The sequence below is a fragment of the Hemicordylus capensis genome, chromosome 2 (genome assembly GCF_027244095.1).
Source record: "Hemicordylus capensis ecotype Gifberg chromosome 2, rHemCap1.1.pri, whole genome shotgun sequence".
NCBI classification, from domain to species: Eukaryota; Metazoa; Chordata; class Lepidosauria; order Squamata; family Cordylidae; genus Hemicordylus; species Hemicordylus capensis.
Window position 1 is genome coordinate 317,860,297 of NC_069658.1, and position 22,157 is coordinate 317,882,453.

Sequence of the window (22,157 nt, forward strand, 5' to 3'; positions counted from 1 at the left end):
TGAAAAGCAGTATATAAATAATGTCATCATATTATGCTAACTTCACCAGTTAGGCACCATACACTGATGCTTTGCCTTTCAGTTCAAATTGAACTGGAATAATTTAGAGGGATGTATCCACGCAGAAATTCAACAGCTACAACCTCAATCAAAACATTCTGACAAGAGGGGTGGAAATCCATGTGTTTGTGAATTATGTTCCCTCCTTTTATTTGGCTTAGTTATGAATGGACTAGCTGCTACTTTTGTTGCTCAGTGTTTTCTTCTATCCTTCCATTTTTAGTCAGGGATTGCTTTGTTCTTGAGCATACCCAAAGTATGTCAGTATTGTATCAAATGTAACTGAGTTGGCAAAATAAACTGTAATGCCTATACAGTCTTTTCTGTGTATAGACATACTAATAATAAACCATTTTCCAGGTCTAAAAAAAAGTTCCTCTCAAATGCTTCGGAGGAATCAAAGACTTGATCTAGTTGTCTGTAATTCCTCCAGCTGCTGTTAACCAGTGTGACTGAGATGTAAGGAATTACTGTCAGCATAATTAGTTTCCAGGTTATTTGAGGACTACAGCTAGATGCTATGAGAATGCAAATGTACTTTAAGGTATTGATGGCAAATTCACTTAGCACTGCATTTGTGGGATGCTGTGAAAGTATCAGCAGTTGAAAGTATCATCAGGGATTTCTGGCCGGACATTTATGATCTAGCTGGCATGGGGAAGCACTATACTTTGTAGAGATGTATGAGGCAGAAATTCATTGGGGACATGTCTAGCATGTGATTGAAGAAGTTTAAGTGCAGAAGTGCCAGAGTGCTCCTAGATTCTCCTTACAGAGCAGCTAAGTTACAGAGCAGCTAAGGAAGTCACTCTCCAGAATTTGCCAGGGCTTGGCCCTCTCAACTCCAGAAACCTCAATGGGCAGAATTACTGATCTGAACCCCAAGTTGATCTTGCCCTATTATGGAGCTTGAGTGGCTTGCCGCCCCCAGAATTTGAAATGTACTCCCTGCTGAAATAAGAGCCTTCCCATCTGACAGCTTTTTAAAAAGTCTCTAAAGATGCATTTATTCACCCAAGCTTTTTAACTAGATCTGTGGTTTTAAATTGTTTTAATGGTTTTTTTAATGTTGTAAACCACCTAGACACACAAGTTTGGGACAGTGCACAAATATAAATGAAATAGTAAATCAGGAAAAAATGTATAGATTTTTTCCCCAGAATACAGGATTATGTTTAGATATATGTCTTTAAAACAATCATTAAAAATGATGTTAAACAGACAAGTTATTAGGGATGTGCACAAACCAGTTCACAGGCCATGTTGGAGGCCTGCTGTTCACTGGTCTGGGGGGCATGCTTTAAGGGTGGGGGGTTGTACTTACCCTTCCCGCTGCTTTCCCCCTCCAGTGCTCCAGTTTTCAGCAAAATCTTCAGGGCGGCAGTGGTCCTCCCTGTTGCCCCTGCCGTCTTGTTGGCCAAATGCGGAAGTAACACACGCACATGCGTCTGCTGCCACACGTGTCACACACATCACTGTGACATGCGCGGCAGGCACACGCACGTCGGTAGCGCATGGCGGCGGGCACATGCGTGCGTGTTACTTCCTCATTTGGCCAACAACAAGGGGGCAGGGGCAGCAGGAAGGACCGCTGCCGCCCCGAAGATTTTGCTGAAAACTGGCGCGCCAGAGGGGGGAAAGCGGCGGGAGGGGTAAGTACAAACACACACACCCCACCCTTAAAGCAACATCCCTCCCCCTCTGGCGTCAGACCGTGCCTCCGCAGTCCATGCACATCACTACAAGTTATCGGATGGCAAAGAATAGCCAATACTCTTCCCACCCCAAGAGGTTAGGGTTCATTATAATATTTCAGCCACTTTATCTCAGACCTGCACCAGAATTGGAAGGATGGTGTTGGTTGTCACCTAGTTGACGTCTGCAAACTTCCAAGAAGTTTCGTATGTAAATATGAAGACAGACCACTATGTCCCCTACCATCACCACCACACGTCCACACACACATACTTGCACACACATATGCACACACACAAACTACCCCTATCACACTCAGAATGATGTATAGTCAGTTGTATTCGATTTTCTCAGGTCTATGTGGACAGATGAAAGCCAGAAAATTCTTACCATTTCTTACCAGCTCCTTACTGAAAGCACTGGCTTCACAGTAACTCCTTCCTTGTGAGGAGGGAACAATCTTCATATCACCTGCTTTGCAGACATCTGTGCTACTGAGTAAAGTCATCGTTATTACATGGATTAATTCTTTCAGAATAGTCCGTGTACAATGAGGCCCACTGACCAGGCCATTTGAAGGAAAGAAGAAAGGCTTCAGCTGGCGAGCAAGTTCATTCAAGTCTGAGAGCACGTCCTCATTATCTTTACAGCCATAAATTAGTTCACCATTCTGTAAGAGGAAGGAAACAAACTTCATACCTTTAGTGCTGTGGAGGCAATATTGTACTTTACTGGAACTGATGGGACTAAACAGACATTGCATGCATTTGTGTCTTGTGATGCAGTGGCATGAATTCTGGGTTTCAGTGTGAAACATTTGGAATCAAATACTGTCCCACTGTGAAGCTCACTGAGTAACTTAGGACAAGCCTACTGCAAAGGAACAGTTGTAAAGCTAAATTGTCACTAAAGCTAAACTGTCAGTTGTAAAGCTGAATGGTCTCCCGAGGCTGAACATGACATTTGGCAGCAGATGCAACTCTGCAGAAACATCTCAAATATCTCAGCAGCCAAAGAACTAAAAATCAGCATAGGAGCAATTGGGGGGGGGGGGCAGGGTAGCCAATGGGAAAGGAAATGCTTCACCCTTATCCCACTTGCCACTTTTTCTTCCCTGTGTCTGCCTCTCTTAGCCATGGCAAACATATCTGGGAACTGCTACACGGGGGCTTAATTTCCCTTGTAGCTTTCCCCCTCTAAGTCACGCCCTTCACTGCCACTTTCAACTGTTTAACAGCAACCAAGGTTCTCTACCAAACATATAGTTCCATCCTAAGCTCTATGGAAGAAGGACAACCAAAATCAATAATTGGGAACAAGAGGCTTATTGCACAGCAACCAGTGAGGAGGAAAAGATGTCTTTAAAAAGATGGGGTTAAAAGCAATATGATTCTTAATTAAAGAACAGCCCTGCTGGATCAGGCCCAAGGCCCCTCTAGTCCAGCATCCTGTTTCACACGGTGGCCCACCAGATGCCGCTGGAAGCCTACAGGCAGGAGTTGAGGGCATACCCTCTCTCCTGCCGTTACTCCCCTGTAACTGGTACTAAGAGATATCATGCCCTTTGAGGCTGGAGGTGGTCCACAGCCCACCTCCAGACACAAATCATTATCACTGAATTAGTCTGGCCATGAGAATGGAGGTAAATTGAATTTTACTTTTACTGATTTATCGAATGCTGAAATGCACAGCAATGACAGGTTAAATTTAAGATGAAACCTGTTCACAACTTTTTTTATTTTATAGTAGTACTTAAAATATACATGTTCATCGTAAGTATTCAACAACAACTTACAGAAGGGCCAACAAAGATAAAATCATCCAGCAGAAGGAGAGACTGCAAGTGTAAAATTTAGCATCTTGGCAATCTCAGATTTCATTTCAAACAAGAATAAGAATAGCAGCAGCAGTTTCTACTCTTGAAAGCTAGGCTTGGAAATATGCAAGCAACATCTGTTGAAATCTCAGGATTTGGGGGGAAAGCAGACTAAGCAGGATTTCAGATGACTGGGCTAGAGGGTTCAGTACTCTGCATAGCCTTTTACCCATGATTTATACATTGAATGATTAGCAAAGTCAGAATAAGTCATACAAAAACAAGCATATGCAATTTGGCTCAATGTGCCAGATTCACACAGGTGCTTATATTCAGTGCAGAATCTTCAATGTTTAGTTCAGTGCTGAATGGATTGCAGTACATCAGGACTGTTTTGGTTTATAATGAGATTAGATCTTGTTTTGGAGAACAATTCCTTTTATACACACCACACACCTGTCTGGATGTCCCTGGGAATGAGAGAAGATTGACTGCCAGATCCTGTTGATTTATCCAAATGCTAATACATAGAAAGCTGTATTATGAAGAATGATTGTATAGGTGTCATTTCTAGCAGCAACAAGGTATATCCACTGTTCATCTATTTAAGTGCTGATGTGTTTGTATTTTTAGGTCTGGGGGATCAGCTAGACCACTTGTGGCAGAGAGTTACTTCTTCACCAAACACTAGCAGGCGGGGGTGAAGAGGCAATAGAGAGAGGGTGGGAAACCAGAGCAGCACAAAGCCTTACCTTAAATATTTTTAAGTTATTCTGTGCCTCTTGCAATAGGCTTCTCAAAGCAAAGTGCATTCGCTGTTTATTTCTACAGGGGAAAGTAACAAGATATTTCAAAAGGAGAAGTGTAACCATGTCAATGTTAAAATACAATTGTTTTGCTATCTATACCAGCTGATCTAGTCTCTGGAAGATTCTAGAGATTCAGGGATCATTATCCTTGGGTTTTATACAGGAACTATCATGTTTACAGTCCTACACACATCTTCAACAGTAGTAGTAAAAGTAATAATGGAAGCAATATATAAACTGAACACACACACACACACACACCCTCTCTCTCTCTCTATCTGCTTGGGCCTCACTGACTAACATGCAACTCCCAGAACAAACTACAAAAGACTATTATTTTTTTAATGTTTCTATCCCGCCCCTCCAGTACACTGCTGCTCAGAATGACTAACAAATTCAACATACACAACACACTATAAAATATAAAACCAATAAGATAGAAACTAAAAAAACAAATCTTAATTAAAACCAAAATTTAAAATTAAAAGTTAAAGAGGTTAAAAGCCCACCAAATATAGTTACAGCAAAAATGTTAAAACCCTATTGGAGATAGGAACACACAGTTTTATTATTTATTCATTCATTCATTCATTCATTCATTCATTCAATTTCTATACCGCCCTTCCAAAAATGGCTCAGGGCAGTTTACAGAGATAAATAAATAAATAAGATGGATCCCTGTCCCCAAGGGGCTCACAATCTACAAAAAACCATGAGATCGACACCAGCAACAGTCACTGGAGATAGTGTGCTGGGGTGGATAGGGCCAGTTACTCTCCCCCTGCTAAATAAAGAGAATCACCATGTTAAAAGGTGCCTCTTTGCCCAGTAAGCAGGGGGTATTTTCACAGGAAAGTTCCAGACTTCACCCAGACTCTGCAAAAAATTGAGAGCCCCAGAAAAAGTCATTGAGCTCCCAGAAAATGCAGCAAAACTTTCCCATTGAAAAACATGGGATATAGTACCTCACAGAGAAACAAACCTACCAGAGTTACAGAGAGATAAACAGTGGTGACTGGTGACAGCGGTTCCAGGAGTTGGTGGAAAACAGCGTTGAAAAGCAGCAACTGCCACCAGGACTGGCATCCTCTGGGAAGCCCGGGGGCCCACCTCCAGCATCCCACGGCAAGCCCACCCTGCCCTCACTGCTCAGCTGGCCTCCGCAGATGTGCAACAGCCATTTGAGTGGTCAGCATGGCACTCGACTGCTGTGCTGACCACTCAAATGGCCACTGCACATATGCAGGTGCCAGCTGAGTGGCGGAGGTGAGCCGCATCCCCATGGGATGCTGGACAAGCCTCCCAGAGCATGCTGGCTGCCAGCCGACATTCACTGTCTTTCAGCCTACATAAGGAAAGTAAGCTGATGAGATCACCCAACATTGTCTATTGTCTCTATCTCCCTATCAAGTTTGCAATGCCTGGACAATTATGAACCAAATATTCTACAGCTGTAGGAACACATAGGGATGCCTCAATGGCATAGTTAGTAATGATATCATCCACCCCAATTCAAGATGGTGGACAGATGACCATTTGAGGTGCAAGTGGGCTAATTTCTAGACCGGCCCAATCTGAATCAAATTTGGTACAGTTGTGTGTGACATGTGGCACACAGGAACACCTCATTGGCATAGTTTATATGTCATCCACCCCAATTCAAGATGGTGGACGTATGAACACTTAAGGCTCAAGTGGACTAACTTGTGAAGATAATAACTGATAATTGATTATAGTGGAGGTAGATTAGTTCTTACCAGAACAACTTGTTTAAAGGTATTTTTCCCCACCCTCACCAAGCACACCCCGGAATTGCCATCACTGGAGGATTGCCCGCAAACTGCAGTCCCATTGTACTAAAATATAAAACTTTAGATAAGAAAGCTAGTGTGGTGCAATGGTGGAGATCAGACTCGGACTAGGGAGTACTGGATTCAAGTCCTCATTCAGCCAGGAAGCTCACTGAGTGATAACCTAAGCAACCTCAGAAGGTTGTTGGGAGGATGAAAGAAAGAAGACCCCTGTACACACACCCAGAGCAATTTGGAAGAAGGACGGGAGCAACATAGTTTATGAAAAGGATTTTCTTACCCTGAGAAGAGATCTAATGGACAATATTTACTTAGTTGCTTCCACTTTCCTTTTGCTACCTGTTAACATAGAACATGGATATGTTTAAGTGCAGGTCTCAAATACTACTATTACGACAAAGATTTATATACCACTTTTCAACAATGAGAGCTTTTGGATGACAAAGAAAAATAAATAAGCGTGGATTTGTTAGGAGGTCCAAATCCCCGCCCCACCCCCACTGCTACAAAAAGGTACACAGTGTGGACCTGCCAGCCCATAGGAGGGTTAAGGAACAACAAGTGTTCATCACTGTAGCTAGAAGCAGCATGGGAAGACTAGCCAAGGAAGCAGCTCAGCCACAGCTCCCCGCCTTACTGGGGTGCCAAATAAGGCCCCTGAGACCCCAAAAAGAGCTTTCCCCTACAAAAACTCAAATGTTCCTGAGACCCCAGGGCAAGGCAGCTATGGCTCACCTTTCCTCTAGTTTTCTTTTTGCACTCTTGACCTGGGCACTAGATTCGGTCATATCTGTCGAATAATCTCAAATCCCTAGTCAACCTCCATCAGTCCCCTTAACCAAATCCCCAGGTAATGCCTAACTACCCCAACACCTATTATCCTCTACCAGACACTACCCTCCACTAGCCATTAACCCAGATGAGCACTGATTTCATTCACAAAGCATCTTTTAGCCTATAAAAATAGTCAGCAGAAACCCCTCCAACTGGCACAGCCAGAATAAAAACAAACAAGTGCATTCTCCTATTTCTAGAGCATGTTTGTGACCAACCCAGAAATTATATATGTATGCATCCAGTCATGTTATTTCAAGCTAGGGGATGACTACCTTTACTCTATCACCACACAAAATCCCGTGTTAAGATCAAAACACTGCTGCCCTTTTGTTTCCCACAAGAAAAGTGTTTCTCTTTCAGTTCTACTGAAGCCTGGAGGGATTGATTTAACTAACTAACTAACTAACATTTTCAGAACTGCAAGTTCCCACAAGTTCTCTCTTGTATGGTAGCATTCACCAGAAGAGAAAGCACATGAACTTAAGGAATTTGGAGACTGCCTTTGTCTCCTCAATTGGATCCTCATGTTTCTCACAGGAGAAATCTAGAGGCAAGACAGAGATGAGGTTACACAGAGTTGGTTTTTCTGGGGTTTTTACACAAGCACAGTGGCCTAATCCAGCTGCAACCATGGTTAGCGCGACATGAATGAGACAAAGGGAGCCACAGAGACTCACAAGCTCCCCTCTCACACATGCAGAGACATCAATATCCTAACTTGTTCTCATTCTAGAGCAGAGATTCTCAACCTTGGGTCCTCAGATGTTATTGGACTTTAGCTCCTATAATCCCCAGCACCAATGGCCTTTGGTTGGGGATTATGGGAGCTGAAGTCCAACACCTGGGGACCCATGTTTGAGAACCCATGCTCTAGAGTTACCAAACTACAGCTCCTAGTGTTATTACATGACACAGAACAGCAGTTCTTGCAAAGAAAACAAAAATTTTGTTCTCCTTTCTTTTGCACAAAGCGGGGTAGAGTGTGTGGCTCCCTTAGGCTCATTCATATAGCACTAAATTATGGCTGAGTGTTGTGTCTGAAACAAGCCAGTAAGCTTCCAAGAGTTTTCATTTTTGCCATTATGGCATTTATGTAAAAACCAATCAGACATAAGTTATCCCAAAAAAAAAACCAACCCTTAGTTAAGGCAACATGTTTCCCCTAAAGGAACAGATAAAGGAACTGAGCAGTTCAATCTCCTTAAAGCATATTTTACTAAAGCAAGCAACAGGCAAAATTCAGCATTTTTTGTTTTAAACTGAATTTTTTATCATCATCATACATAGCACAGGAAATGCTATTTCAAAACTTCAATAGTTTTAACTGATTAACTGCTTGTTGGATTGTACCGAAGTTATGAAGCTGTGGGATACCTTTGTTAGAGCCAACACAAGACGAACATCCAGTGAGCAAACAGGGCATTACCTTTAGATGTTGATGCATGCAGTAACGACATACTGTGCCCTTGATCTCTTGCGAGATGTGACTGGAGAAAGGGAGGAACCCACATTTGGGCTGCAGGAATAAATATTACATATATTCAAAATACATGAATATACAGAAATACACATCTAATAGAACTTTTAAAGTCTGTTTTCCCATTAATCTGACTTTCCAACCAAAATTTGAGGACTGCATTCTTACTCTATTTCCCCACCAACACATGCAAGGTCCATTTCTATTATTGCTCTGTAATCATTTTACGTAATTTACATCCCACTATTCAACCCACAGGCTCCCAAAACAGCTACCAATACAGATATAATACATATATAAAGTCAACAAGAAGATAAGAACAGCATATACACAAACAGAACATCAGATGAACAGATATGTTAAGACCTAAAACTCAAATGGTCAAGGGAAATGTTTTGTTTTAAGTCTTTGCCTGGCACCAAAGTGACTTCCTCAGCGTAGGAGTCAGATTATCTTCCTTGGGGCATGCATTCCAAAGGCAAGGCGCCACAGCTGAAAAGGCCTCTGGTCACCTCACCCAGAGATGAGCATCTGACAAAGCTCTAACTTACAGGCAGGATCACATGTGGGAGAAGGCACTCCTTCAGGTACCCAGACCCCACGATGTGTAGGGCTCTGCAAGTCTGCATCAGCACCTTCAGTAATACTCAAAAGTGGAGCAAAACTAGCGATGCTGTTTCAGAACTAGAAGGATATGTTCTCGCTGATCAGTCCCTGTCTAGCACTTGCATTTCTGAACTAACTGAAGCTTCTGAGCAGTACTCAAACACAGCCCCAGATCTAATATGTTGCAACAGTCTAAGCCGGAGGTTTTCAGAGAATGGATAACTGTGGCCCGTCGATCTTTGTCCAGGAGAGGGCGTATCTGGCATGCCAAACATAGTCAGCAGAAGGCACTCTCTAATCTCTAGAGATAACCTGGATCTATGAGCACCCCCAAGTTCTGAAGAACCTTATTTCTGCTTACTGGACAAAAAAGTACCTTTTAAAGTGCCAGTTCTGATAGTTACAGAGAGGAGAGCAGCTGTCCCATTTCATCTCAGCAGAGTGTCCCTACACATGGCTGTTTGCTGGTGCCTTCCTTGTATCTTTTTCAGACTGTGAGCCCTTTTGGGACAGGGATCCATTTCCTCAATCCTTTCATTACATAAACTGCTTTAAGATTTTTTGTTGCTGCTGCTGCTATATATTTAGTATATAGAGAGATATTCTAAAAACTACCTACCTGTTCCTTTAGGGGAGGAAAGCAATTCCAGTCAAACAGGATGAACACCACCTCCCCAGAGAGGTGCAATACCCACCATCAGTACTTCCATCTTGTAAGGACTGAGCACTGGTTTGTTATTTATTGGCCTTTATCCAGACCATTGCTAACCCTAGACATCAGCTCTGCATTTACACTGCTTCACCAGACTCAGATGAAAATGCAAAAGAGAGCTGGGTGTCATCAGCATACTAATGACCCCTCACTCTGAATCCATTCCATGGAGATGTTGAAAGAAACAGGACACATAATGAAGCCCTGTGAGACCCCACAGCAGAAATGCCCTGCAGAGCATTTTGGCCCCATAGTGCCAAGGAGTAGTCTCCCAAAACCACCTTCAGCTATCAGTCCTCCAAATATGAATGGAGCTGCTGAAAAACAGTGCTGCCAGCCCCTAACCTGTCTAGAGTGTTACCATGGTCAAAGTTATCAAGAATCATTGAGGAGTCCAAGAGAATCAATAGACTCCAGCCTCACTGGTAGAATAAGGCATCTTTCAGGGCGACCAAGGCAGTCTTTGTACCACATCTGAGCCTGAAACTGGACTGAAATGAATCTACATATTTTATTTAATCTGAGAGCCTGGAGTCATACAGACATCACCCATTCTAGCACCTTGACCAAAAAGGGAATACTTGCATCTCGTCTATAGTTATTACTCTCCAGGGCATGTTTCTTGAGAAGCAGTCTCACAACTGCTGCTTTCAAGGCTATCACTACAAGAGCGAGTGGTTGAAGCATTTACCATCTCCTGGACCCAGCTGGTCAGGCCCCTTTTGCTAGATATGATTAGCCATGATGGACAAAGATCAAGCACACAGATGGTTAAGCAGCTTTCAAGTACATATCCTCAGACTTCAATACCTTTAAAGCAGGACTAGAAAGAAGTATCCAAGTCATAGTGGATGAAAGCTACTTTATTCTTAAAATAAATAAAAAATAGGGCGAGATCACCACAAGCTTCCAAGGTTCCTCTGAACCATGTTCAGGCCCACATTGGAGTAAGCCTGTACAATCAGAACTTGCACACATCCAAACAGGAAGTCTGGAAAGGGAGACTGCATCCCTGTAGGCAACAGTGACTACAGCCCTTCCCCAAACATCAAGCCTACACTGAGAGCCCAGGAGAACACAACTTCATAGGGAGGTGAAGGCATAGCAAATGCTGGCCAGAAATGGCACTCAACAGGGGCTATGAAGAGGACCTCTATACAAACTCATGGTCATTAAAAAGAGAGAATGAGATATACATAAATATACCTTTAAAGTAGATCCAATCTTTAAAACTGAACCTTTTACATTTATTTCAAATATAAAATTTGAAAATTGAGCTAATCACAGGGAGAACAGCTACAATGTCAATGCAGCTGTTCAAAATTTTGCAGCTAATTCCTGATTTTTTAAAAAGACCTCCTGAAATACTTTCCTATATGCAACTCACCTTAATTTCTATACAAAGTATTGGTCGATGTTCAACAAAATGTAGCCTGGTTAGATTAGGAAGGCACAAAGCATAGCCACTAAGAGCATCTATGTCTTTATCACAGCGAGACTCTGTGGATAAAAGGAGAGGTAAGAGCTTGCAACTGTATTTCATACCACAATGTTATGAGCATTACAAATAAGATAAATACTCAGCCATCAACTACCATTGTCTTAAATTGTGTAAGATTCTTCCAGAAGAGGTTTTAGATAGCAAGCTCACTGGTTTATTACTTTGTAAAGTGCCATGCACACTGATTGCGCTACATAAATAAACACTATTATTATTAATTAATTTTTAAAGTTATTATTTTTAACGTTATTATTTATTTATTTATTTTTAGGCTTTCATGGACCACCACTTTCCAGCCAAACATTTTAAGATTCAAGAGTGATGGGATCATACGCCATTTTAGATAACTCCACACCACTGTTCCCTCTAACAAGGATTCCTAAATGTCCTTGACTTCAGCTCACAGCTTCAATGGCCTTAGGCTGGGGGTTATGGGAGTTGTAATCAACAACATCTGGGAATCCCTGTTAGAGGGAACACTGCTCCACATCATCCTAGATATCTGAATTGTCACCAAGTCACAGGTGACAATACACAGGTGAAAGGTCCAAGTCTACACGTAAGCAAGAGCCTTTTAGATATAATCTAACATTTCTTGTGGATTTTTGCCCCATTTTTTTCCAGAGGTAAACAATCTGCCCCTTAAATCATAGATCAATCCACCTTACTGCCAGCCACCAAGAATTCTAGTGTTGTTCTAAAGTAGGACCATCTCTACCAGACCCATCTTCTTCCTGCTTCAGAAACAACTGTGCCACTTCACACTTAACAAGGCAATCATGTACACCTTTGTTTCTAATGGCAAGCCCATAACATGTGAAGGCTGAATGCACATCAGACCTGAAGTAGACACACACCAGGTTTCACAGCTACTCAGAGTATCCATAGCAATCACAGTTGTCACTTTCCAAGGTGGACACTCCAATCCCGTGCGTGGAAGCTCTTGCAAGAGTTCACAAGCAGAAGCACCGTGGTGACTGGGCAGTGGAGATTTCAAATGCAGATAAGGAGGAGGAGGATTAATGTCCATTAATCATGATGATTAAGGACAGCTGGAATGCAACTGTTACTGGTCGGAAGATGTTCTTGATTGTAGAGAAGAGGAAGATAGATAGATAGATAGATAGATAGATAGATAGATAGATAGATAGATAGATAGATAGTAGGGGTCTGTGAAAAGAGGGGTCGTGAGGAAGGAAAGAGCCCCTTCAAGAGGACGCTGCCATTGTGTGAATTAGATAAGGAAACAAGATGAACTCAGAGAGGGAGAGAGAGAGAAGGGAGGGGAAGAGAGAAAGGAGGCTGAGTAAGGGATGGGTCTGAGCCTGTCAGTGACCTGAGGGGAACAAGCCACATGGTGGTGGCAGCAGTGAGGAAGTGCCCAGTCAACCGCTGCTGCTGCTCCTGTGGGGACGAGCAAGAGCCGGGCTCGGGTGAGGGAAGGGAGGTCTCTGAGGATAGGAGACTGAAGCTTGGCCAATAGGCGCCGGAAACGCTGCATCCGCGAGCAAGAGGGGTGAGGGGGATGAAGTGACAAGATGGAGGAGTGACCAAGAGGGGTGAGGGGGATGGAAGCAAATGGATGGAGGAGGAGGAGGAGGAGGAGAGCAGCTCAGGTGAGGGTGGAGAGAACTCTGAGGTAAGTGGGGCTGTGGCAGGGGGTGAGGGGAGCAATCAAATACTAGCGTGCAGATGCTCTGCGTGGGTTAAGCTAGTACTTTATTTTATAATAATGACATAAAATCAATGAGGCATGGCCCAAAAAGGAGGAGGAAAGAGCAAGTTAAGCATATTAAGGGACCAACTCTCTCACGGTGTTACATAGTGACCCATTTGGAATGGTCACTGTAGGAGGCAGCTGCTTCCAGCCAAGCTGATGGAGGGGGGGGCCTCTCTGTGACACTTCTCCCTAAGATGCAGCCAGATGGGACATAATAGAGCAAGCTCTGGGAGGGGAGCTGCCAATAATTCAGTCACAAGCTACACTCTGTGCCTAGATTCCACTAAAGAAACAGTCCGTATGAAGCATTGCCAAAAAGCTTATGACATGGTTGCACTAATTTGAAATAGCCCAGCAAATACCCGATTTTTAAAATGCTTGGCTGGTGTGGTTCAAGTCAGCACAACTACTATATACTGTACAGCCACTGCATCATACAAATAGCACCAGTGTGGTTCTGATTTTTACCAGGTAAAACACTCGCAAGGTAGCACATAAATCAGTATCATCTGATTTGCCAATGATACAAACACATCTCTTCATTCAGTGAAACCTTGTTTTTTCTGTCCAATAGTTAGTCATTCTTTTCATAAAACCAGACTGACTGCTTTTGCTTTGCGACTCACCAGAATGCCTTTCAGTCACTTTCAAAGCTCCAGGCATCTCACCACCTTTTCTACAAATGCAAATTGCTATAGAGCCCCACAGAGCAGCAGAAAGACCTCTCTTAAGTCCAGGCCAATGATGTAGAATGTTCAGACTAAAAGCTTAGAGTTCAAAGGAGCTTCTACCATTATAAAGTTCCCTCCTCATTTCCACCAAATCACCCACACACACGGTTCTGGGGGTCCACACTTTTGGAGAAGCACTGGAGACTGTATTGGGCAGGAGGGCCAAGAAGCTCTTGTTTAACAAGTGCAACTCCATTCTCACTCTTTTGGATTTGACTTCATAAGTCTGGAAACAAATACAGCATTTAATAGCGCACTTCAAAAATCTCATCTTGCATAGAAAGTAGAACGACTAAGCTGGTCTGTGGCAATTCTGCTGACAATCTTTACAGTTAATCAAAGAGTCAGTGTAGTGTAGTGGCTAAGCCACTGGGTTTGGACATAAGTAACCTGTTCAAATCCCCGTTCAGCAATTCACCTCAGCCTAACCTATTTTAGGAAGAATTGTTATAAGATGGCAAGTGCTGCTATGAGGACCACTGAGAGGGAGGAGAGGAATGTGCACAGAACCAAAGGGCCTCCGAACCAGTTTGATTGGGGAGCATAGCTTTAAGGGCCGGGTAGGGTGCACTTACCCCTCCCTCTGCTTTCCCCCCGCCGGTGCTCCATTCGTAAAGTCCCCATCGGGGCAGCAGCGTACCTCCCTGCCGCCCCATGCCCTCTTTGGCCAGAAGTGGCTGGAAGTGATGGGTGTGCATGCACACACTGGGCACATGTACGGCGCGCTCATACGTGTGCGAGGTGCATGCGCCCATCATGTGCACACCCCCCGGCACTTCCAGACAAAGAGGGCTTGGGGTGACAGGGAGGTATGCAGCTGCCCCAACGGAGACTTTACAAATGGAACACGGGCAGGGGAAAAGTGGAGGGAGGGATAAGTGCACCCTCTCCCACCCTTAAGGCTATGCACACACACCCGGCATTGAACTGGCCTCTGCTGGTTCTGTGAACATCCCTAAGGGAGGGTGGACAACAAATGCTCACACACACACACCCCTACTGTGTTCAGCACAAGAACTTTCCACTACAGGAAGAAGAAAACTTTATGTTCCTTTCCCAGTCATACGAAATTTCAAAAGGAAATTTCAGTCAAGGGCATTTATTAAAAGAAGTTACTGTTTAGTGAATTCTTATTACATTCAACATATAATTTTATCATTTATTTTGTAAATGTTTTCCAAATAATCTCATTTAATGCAACTATGTGCAGGTTACTAGTATGTTCACAGCAATCTACTGCACGTGGGGGGTGGGGGGGAAGACTCATTATGTGTATTTACTCTGCAACCAGAGTTAACTGATATAATTTAATATTCAAATTTACCTTTAGAACATGGAGTGAGTCTGCATGTGAGTAGGTAGAGAAAAATCTGCTATTGCCAAGCCCTTTCTTAGGCACAGGAGTATCTGTACCATACCTCAGAGAAATGCCTACTTGACCCAGGTAAAAACCCTGAACAGAGTTTATATGTGCCAATACCACACACATACAAATTAGGCTCCATTAATAACAGGAAATGGCATTTAGCCAGGACAGAGTGACCCAACATTCAAATATTAAGCAGATTTCCCCCCCTCTTACAATAAGGCCAAAGGCTTTCCATTCATTTGCATCCAAATACAAACTGTACCAGCTTTAGCCATCAAGTAGATCATTGTATTATTATTTTTTCCCTTTTAATGAGGGTAAGTTTAACTTAGGACAAGTTTATTTTGAAAGAGTGATTCTATTCTTTATCTTCTTGGTGACATAAGATTTTATTGTTCAATAAAAACATGCTCTACCTTTCTATAATAGCCACCTCAAACTATCAACTGACACAGGCCTCAGAGCCTTCTTAAAGTTAGATTTGCGTGTGTGGATGCACACACTCAATAACCTCCCTTTGCAAATAAAGTACTGGTGCCAAGTGAAATAGGTGATCACATCTCTTAGCAAATGTGAACCCAGCTTCCTTTCACACTTCTGTACCAACATTTAAAGCTAGTCAGCTATTAGAATGCTTCAGAAGGAAGAGGTAATTTTTTTTAAAAAAAATGTATAGGTCAGGCCACTTTTCTGCAAAATGTCCCTAAAGCAACACAGTGTCAGATTAAAATATGGAGACATTAAATACAGTGAAAAGTAGGAGCCACAATAAAATAAACCAGCAGAGCCAAAAGGAAAGGTGCTTGTGTAAGCCTAAGGGGAGAGTGGAATTTATTCCTAACCCTACAGAAGTAACACAGACTAGTTTCACATCATGAAACTACATCTCAACACAAAATGAGAATCATTTACAGATGCCATATGAAACCTGTTTCCATATACTTAGCACTGCCCTGGATACACGAAGCAAGATTCAAGCCAGAGCCCAGAAGTCATACCTCTCCCAAAAATAATTGGAGGAGTTCTCCTAGCCAGGGCATATCCTTCTAAATCAGGCCTGCACAACTCAAATGACCTGGTGGGACGAAAAACAACCGTGACTTGGTTCATGGGGGCCGAGGTCAATTCCTAGGGTGCTGATATATTAGAGTAACACTTAATATTAATCAATTAACCAATCAACTGAATTAAAGTGAAATGAATTAAACATGAATTTAATCAATATTTAACTTTTGCTGTTCTGGCAGACCAAGATTGATTTAAATTAATATGAAATAAGTTGAATTAAAATTCATTCTAATAATATAAATATTATACAATCTGTACAAAATACATAATAAAATGCATTGTTCTTCCTTTCCACCTCTGCCAAATCATCACACAAAACATGGAACACTTTTAAGGGGGGTGGGGGGGGAGAATGAGAACCTCTTCTCATAATTTTGGAAAAGAATGGAGAAGGGGAAAGAAAGATGGAAAGGATGCAGCAGGAGGCTTGGCCTGAGAGAGAGAGAGAGAGAGAATGGAGCAGTCTTGGAGGGAGAGAGAGAAAGAATGGAGCAGTCTTGGAGGGAGAGAGAGAGAGAATGGAGCAGTCTTGGAGGGAGAGAGAGAGAGAATGGAGCAGTCTTGGTGGGAGAGAGAGAGAAAGAGAATGGAGCAGTCATGGTGGGTGAAAGAGGGAGAGAGAGAGAATGGAGCAATCTTGGAGGGAGAGAGAGAGAAGAGAGAGAATGGAGCAGTCTTGGAGGGAGAGAGAGAGAAAGAGAATGGAGCAGTCATGGTGGGTGAAAGAGGGAGAGAGAGAGAATGGAGTAGTCTTGGTGGGTGAGAGAGAGAGAGACAATGGAGCAGTCTTGGTGGGAGAGAGAGAGAGAGAGAGAGAATGGAGCAGTCTTGGTGGGAGAGAGAGAGAGAGAGAGAGAATGGAGCAGTCTTGGTGGGAGAGAGAGAGAGAGAGAATGGAGCAGTCTTGGTGGGGGGGGAGAGAGAGAGAATGGAGTAGTCTTGGTGGGGGGGAGAGAGAGAGAATGGCGCAGTCTTGGTGGGGGAGAGAGAGAGAGTGTGTGTGTTAAGAGACTTAACTGCGCAGGCGCGCCTCGCAGTTGGGAAGCAACACCGGGCCAAATGGCAGACCCGAGTGTCTGGTTTCTGTGCTGTGCGCCACTGCTGCCGTCGGGGAGGGTAAGGAAGAACACCTGCACCCATCTCCTCGGCCGTGCAGCGGCTGGAATTTTTTTTGAGGAGGTGTTTTTTAAGCAGCACGGGGAGGAAGAGGAAATATCCCCGGGGGCCAGGAAAAAAGGCCTGGCGGGCCGCATCCGGCCCCCGGGCCACATGTTGTGCAGGCCTGTTCTAAATAGTGTTCTGTTTAGGACAGAACTCAATCCCAGAGTTGGCATGTGGCATCATTATCCCCACCCCACTGGGGTCTGGCACAGCAGATTTCAGAATACAGGAGCTCCTTTCTTGGGACAGTGCACACTGCATTGCTCTTTTCCTTTGATAAAGATAGGGCTGAAGCAAAGCGGAAGAGCACCTGCTTTATATGCAGAAAGACCCAGATTCAATGTTTGGCGGCATCTCTCATTAGCGCTAGGAAAGATCCCTCTCTGAAACTCAGGAGAGCTATTAGCAGTGGTAACAGTGTTCCCTCTAACAGGGATTCCCAGATGTTGCTGACTGCAGCTTCCATACTCCCCAACCTAAGGTCACTACAGCTGGGGATGCTGGAGTTGTAGTGAATGACATCTGGGAATTCCTGTGAGAGGGAACAGTGGTTGATGATATGTATTACACTGTACATGAGCACAGGTGTCTGTACACAGGCAAGGGGCAGTGGAGAAGGACCACAAGCTCAGTGGAAGAGCAGCTGCTTTGCATGAAGAAGGTCCCAGGTCCAACCCCTGGCATCTCCATGTAGGGCTGGAAAATACCCTGGAGAGCCACTGCCACTCAGTGTACGCAAGTTCAAAAGTGAGGTATAATCAGACTCGGTATAAGGCAGTTTCCTACAAGAACAGGGAGAGAATCCTGATCCACCACATATAGAATGTTAGCACCACATACTTTTGTCTTTGTCCTTTCCCTGCAGTGGGCAAAGAGTCACAGAAGCTGCACATAGGGCTGTACTGCCTAGTCACCTGGAGGCAATACTTACTTGTCCCAGAATTTGACTGCACACTGCAATATGGCTTGGAAGGGAAGGCCTGGCTCACATCTCAGAGGGAGGCCAGACCCTTAACTATGGTGTGCCCATAGAAATCACACAGACCCCATCACACTGAAAGACTGTCAAGAGCCTATGGGAGCTTTCGGAGGTGGAAGTGGGTTAAAGAGGAAATGACACCTGGAGCAGTTCGTTCTTATCCCAGGCAACCACACTAGCTATTATTTTCAATACTATGTTAAAGGATACAACAGTTTTTTTAAAGCAGTTCCCAGAAACAGCCATAAGCAAGTCCCACAACTTATCTAACAAGTCATAGCATTATTTTAAATTCCTTACCTGGCCTCTCTGATTGGATCTTTAAACAAAGCTGTTTTACGAAGTCCAAAGATAGCTGTACAACCTCCTACAAAAAAATCAAGATGTTTTACAATAATTACTACAGAAGCACACAGAAGGGCTGCCCCAGTTTCAGAGTCTAAGCAAACTAGGCCACATCCAGCACAGTGTAATGTAGGCAGTACCAATCCATCCGTGCTGCTGAAAACTCACAGTGAAGTGCAGCCAGTCTTGTGCAAAAGTGCAAGTACTTCAAGTAATGCAAGTACTTCAAGTAATGCTCCAGCACTCTGGAAGCACCAGCTGGATGAAAAAATGTTGCTGATGGTCAAGCGATGCATGTCCAATCTAACAAGCGCTCTGGCATATGGGCACACTACTCGAAGTATCTGAATGTTCATTCTACTAAACACTCATACAAGTGTTACAGTGTAGAGAGGTCACCGTATCTTAAGAAGTATATTATAGAGCTGGAAAAGGTGCAGAAGAGGGCAACCAAGATGATCAGGGGCCTGGAGCACCTTCCTTAAGAGGCTAGGCTACAGCACCTGGGGCTCTTTACCTTGGAAAAGAGGCGACTAAGGGGAGACATGATTGAGGTATATAAAATTATGCATGGAGTTGAGAAGGTGGACAGAGATAAATTTCACACACACACACACACACACCCGCCCCCACTAGAACCAGGGAGATTTAGGACCAACAAGAGGAGGTACTTTTTCACACAGCACATAATTATTATTTTTTAATAGAATTTTTTAAATTGTTTTAATTAAGAAATGAATAAAAGAAAGATACATCAAAAATGTCCAAAATACAAGAAATATCGAACATTACAAATTGTTATCAGCCACACTGCACATAATTAATCTATGGAATTCTTTGCCATGGAATGTGGTGATGGCCACCAGCTTGGATGGCTTTAAAAGGGGCTTAGACAGATTAATGGGGGACAGGTCTCTCAATGACTACTAGTCTGGTGGCTGTGGGCTACCTCCAGCCTCAGAGGCACGATGCCTCTCAATACCAGTTGCAGGGTAGCAACAGCAGGAGAGAGGGCATGCACATACTTGCCTGTTGGCTCCCCAGAGGCATCTGATGGGCCACTGTGTGAAACAGGATGCTGGACTAAAAGGGCCTGGGGCCTGATCCAGCAGGGCAGTTCTTATGAAGTATTTGCACTTTAAACACAGCCATATTGAGAATCCTTTGGGTGATGTAAAAATTATATAATTTTTTTAAGGATGGGAGAAGAAACAGTGACAGAAATCGACACTTTGTTGGGAGTGTCAGATTTCATTGGCAATCTCTCCCAATAAAAGTCATTCAGAATTGTAAGAAATGCTCAAGTTATGTCACATTCCTAATACTCTTCACCAACCCTTCCTACAATACGAACCCATTCTATTTGGCACTGTGTGTTAAACATTATTATTTAGTTTTTTAAGCAGCCTATTGTTCTTCCTCTTATCAAGCATCAACAGCCCTATTCAAACATCATGCTGAACACTCATACAAGTGTTACATTGTAGAAAGGTACAGATTTGTACGTAGGTAGAGTAATTCACACATTATGTTGAACACAGGTACAGCTGTGCACTTCCTATCTGTGCCATGCATTTGAGGGGCCTGTACCCAGGTTCACAAATACAGGTACAGTCATTCACACACAAAACACACATGTACAAGTGTACAGACATCTGTAAAGGTAAAGTGTGCCATCAAGTCAATTTCGACTCCTGGCACCCACAGAACTCTATGGTTGTCTTTGGTAGAATACAGGAGGGGTTTACCATTGCCATCTCCCGTGCAGTATGAGATGATGCCTTTCAGCATCTGTACACTCATACAAAATGTCTGAATAGGGCTTATGTGATCAAAGTTCCAGAACATGCAACTGAAAAAGTGTTTTCTTTGGTTAAGATTATGAGCTAGAATCAAGCAGCACAAAAGTAATAAATCATTAAAAACAAAGATTCCAACTGAAAGAGTGGGGGGAGGGGGACAGACCTCTTCCTTTACTTGAAAAACAAAACTGTTTTAATGCTTTCCACTAAATTAAAAGAGATCGCCATGATAAGCAAACATACACTTCTTGATGAATATTCAAGTTATTGTTGGCTGTTTTTGTAAAGGCTTGCCACATTTGATTTCTGCTTTGATAGGGATGTGAGCAATAGCAAAGCTTACCCAGAAACTCTTTAATAGTCGCTTGCTTCCTTTATCTGCAAAATTGTGACTATTTTAACCAAGGTAAGTTTTAACATTAAATATATGAAAAATTGTCCATGTTATCTTCCCTCTAACCAAATTTTAGATCCATTCATAGAGGTTAAAATAATCTCTATAAAAGAATAATATATGGGGCAATTCTTCCTTTAACTCAGGCCCTTCCTAGTACACAGGTAAGAGTCCTTCTGGGAGGTTAGCTGTATTTTTTTCCTCTAAGAGAGGTAAGCAAGTCAGTTCTCCTTTGTAGGAGAGTTGGTCTGATATAAAAAGCAACACAGTTGCTTTGTCCCCTCTCCTCTCCATTGTATTCAGTGTCTTCTGTTTGCAAAATTTAATATTTCTGGTCACACATTTGGGGATTATCACCCCACCCCCAGCATGCTAACCTTAAACTAATTTATGTTCAGTCTAGACTAAGTGACACGTGCCTGTATTTTAGGAGGGATGAAGGATACAGGTTGTAATCTTTTCGCTCAGAAACTTCCCCAAGAACCTGGGGGTGGGGGGGTTGACCAATCATAGAGCACAATGGTGCATATACTTATTATGGCTTGATGCAGGGGGCCAGGGACTGGCAAATCACACAAGCATCACCTCTTGATCCAGCTGAGTGACCTTTTAGTCCTATTTTATGCCTAGTAGCTACCTGTTCTCTGGCAATGATTTAAAATCGGCCCTTTTTTCTTGGCAATGGAAATCAATACACCCTGATGTGGGTGTGAACACAGTATATTCTGAGAGGTACAAACAGAAGCTCTACCCACACTTCTAGTCTTCATGAATAACTTAAAAGTCAAATACAAGCCTGTTGTACAAAAACAAACCAACCAGCTTGACTATGGAAGTTCACAAAAAGGCAATGGTGCAAAAATACTACACGAAACAAGAAAACAATAGTTACCCCATGATGAACATACTTCTCCCCAAAAAACTGCTTCATTATGTGTTTGCCAAAGTATACTATGTTCTGAAGATGGTGAAAGATTTCCTCTGGAGTCTAAAAAAAGAAATTCTATGGTAAGCAGGTTAAGCAATACTAACAGACATAACAGATCATCTTAAAAAATAAACACTCAGAAAGCTTTTAGGTTTGGAGAGACCCCGAATTAGGATGGCTCCCCTCCTACCCTCGCATGAAGGGAGGGGGGGGAACAAGGGAGCAGTTCTTGGCAAGAAAGTCAGGTGGGGCAAATAAGTGAAAAGGTCTACTGGCAAGAAAAAATATAGAGCTCTCTGATGTAGGCGAGTGAGATAGGAAAGCCACTGGCAAGTG

The 22,157-nt window shown here is 43.1% G+C and overlaps 1 protein-coding gene across 2 annotated transcripts in view; it reads right to left on the minus strand.

The window, feature by feature from the left end:
- The window catches only part of IPPK (inositol-pentakisphosphate 2-kinase), a 48,823-nt gene that overhangs the window by 12,573 nt on the left and 14,093 nt on the right, over positions 1 to 22,157 (minus strand). The window contains exons 3-9 of one of the 2 annotated variants that reach the window (XM_053301076.1): positions 21,802 to 21,881; positions 18,653 to 18,719; positions 11,211 to 11,323; positions 8,455 to 8,544; positions 6,472 to 6,530; positions 4,324 to 4,396; positions 2,146 to 2,425 (exon numbers count right to left, since the gene is read on the minus strand). In XM_053301076.1, coding sequence (XP_053157051.1) covers positions 2,146 to 2,425; positions 4,324 to 4,396; positions 6,472 to 6,530; positions 8,455 to 8,544; positions 11,211 to 11,323; positions 18,653 to 18,719; positions 21,802 to 21,881 — 762 coding nt within the window. Of the gene's footprint in view, positions 1 to 2,145; positions 2,426 to 4,323; positions 4,397 to 6,471; positions 6,531 to 8,454; positions 8,545 to 11,210; positions 11,324 to 18,652; positions 18,720 to 21,785; positions 21,882 to 22,157 lie in introns of both variants that reach the window. The other variant, XM_053301075.1, reaches the window with a different exon arrangement.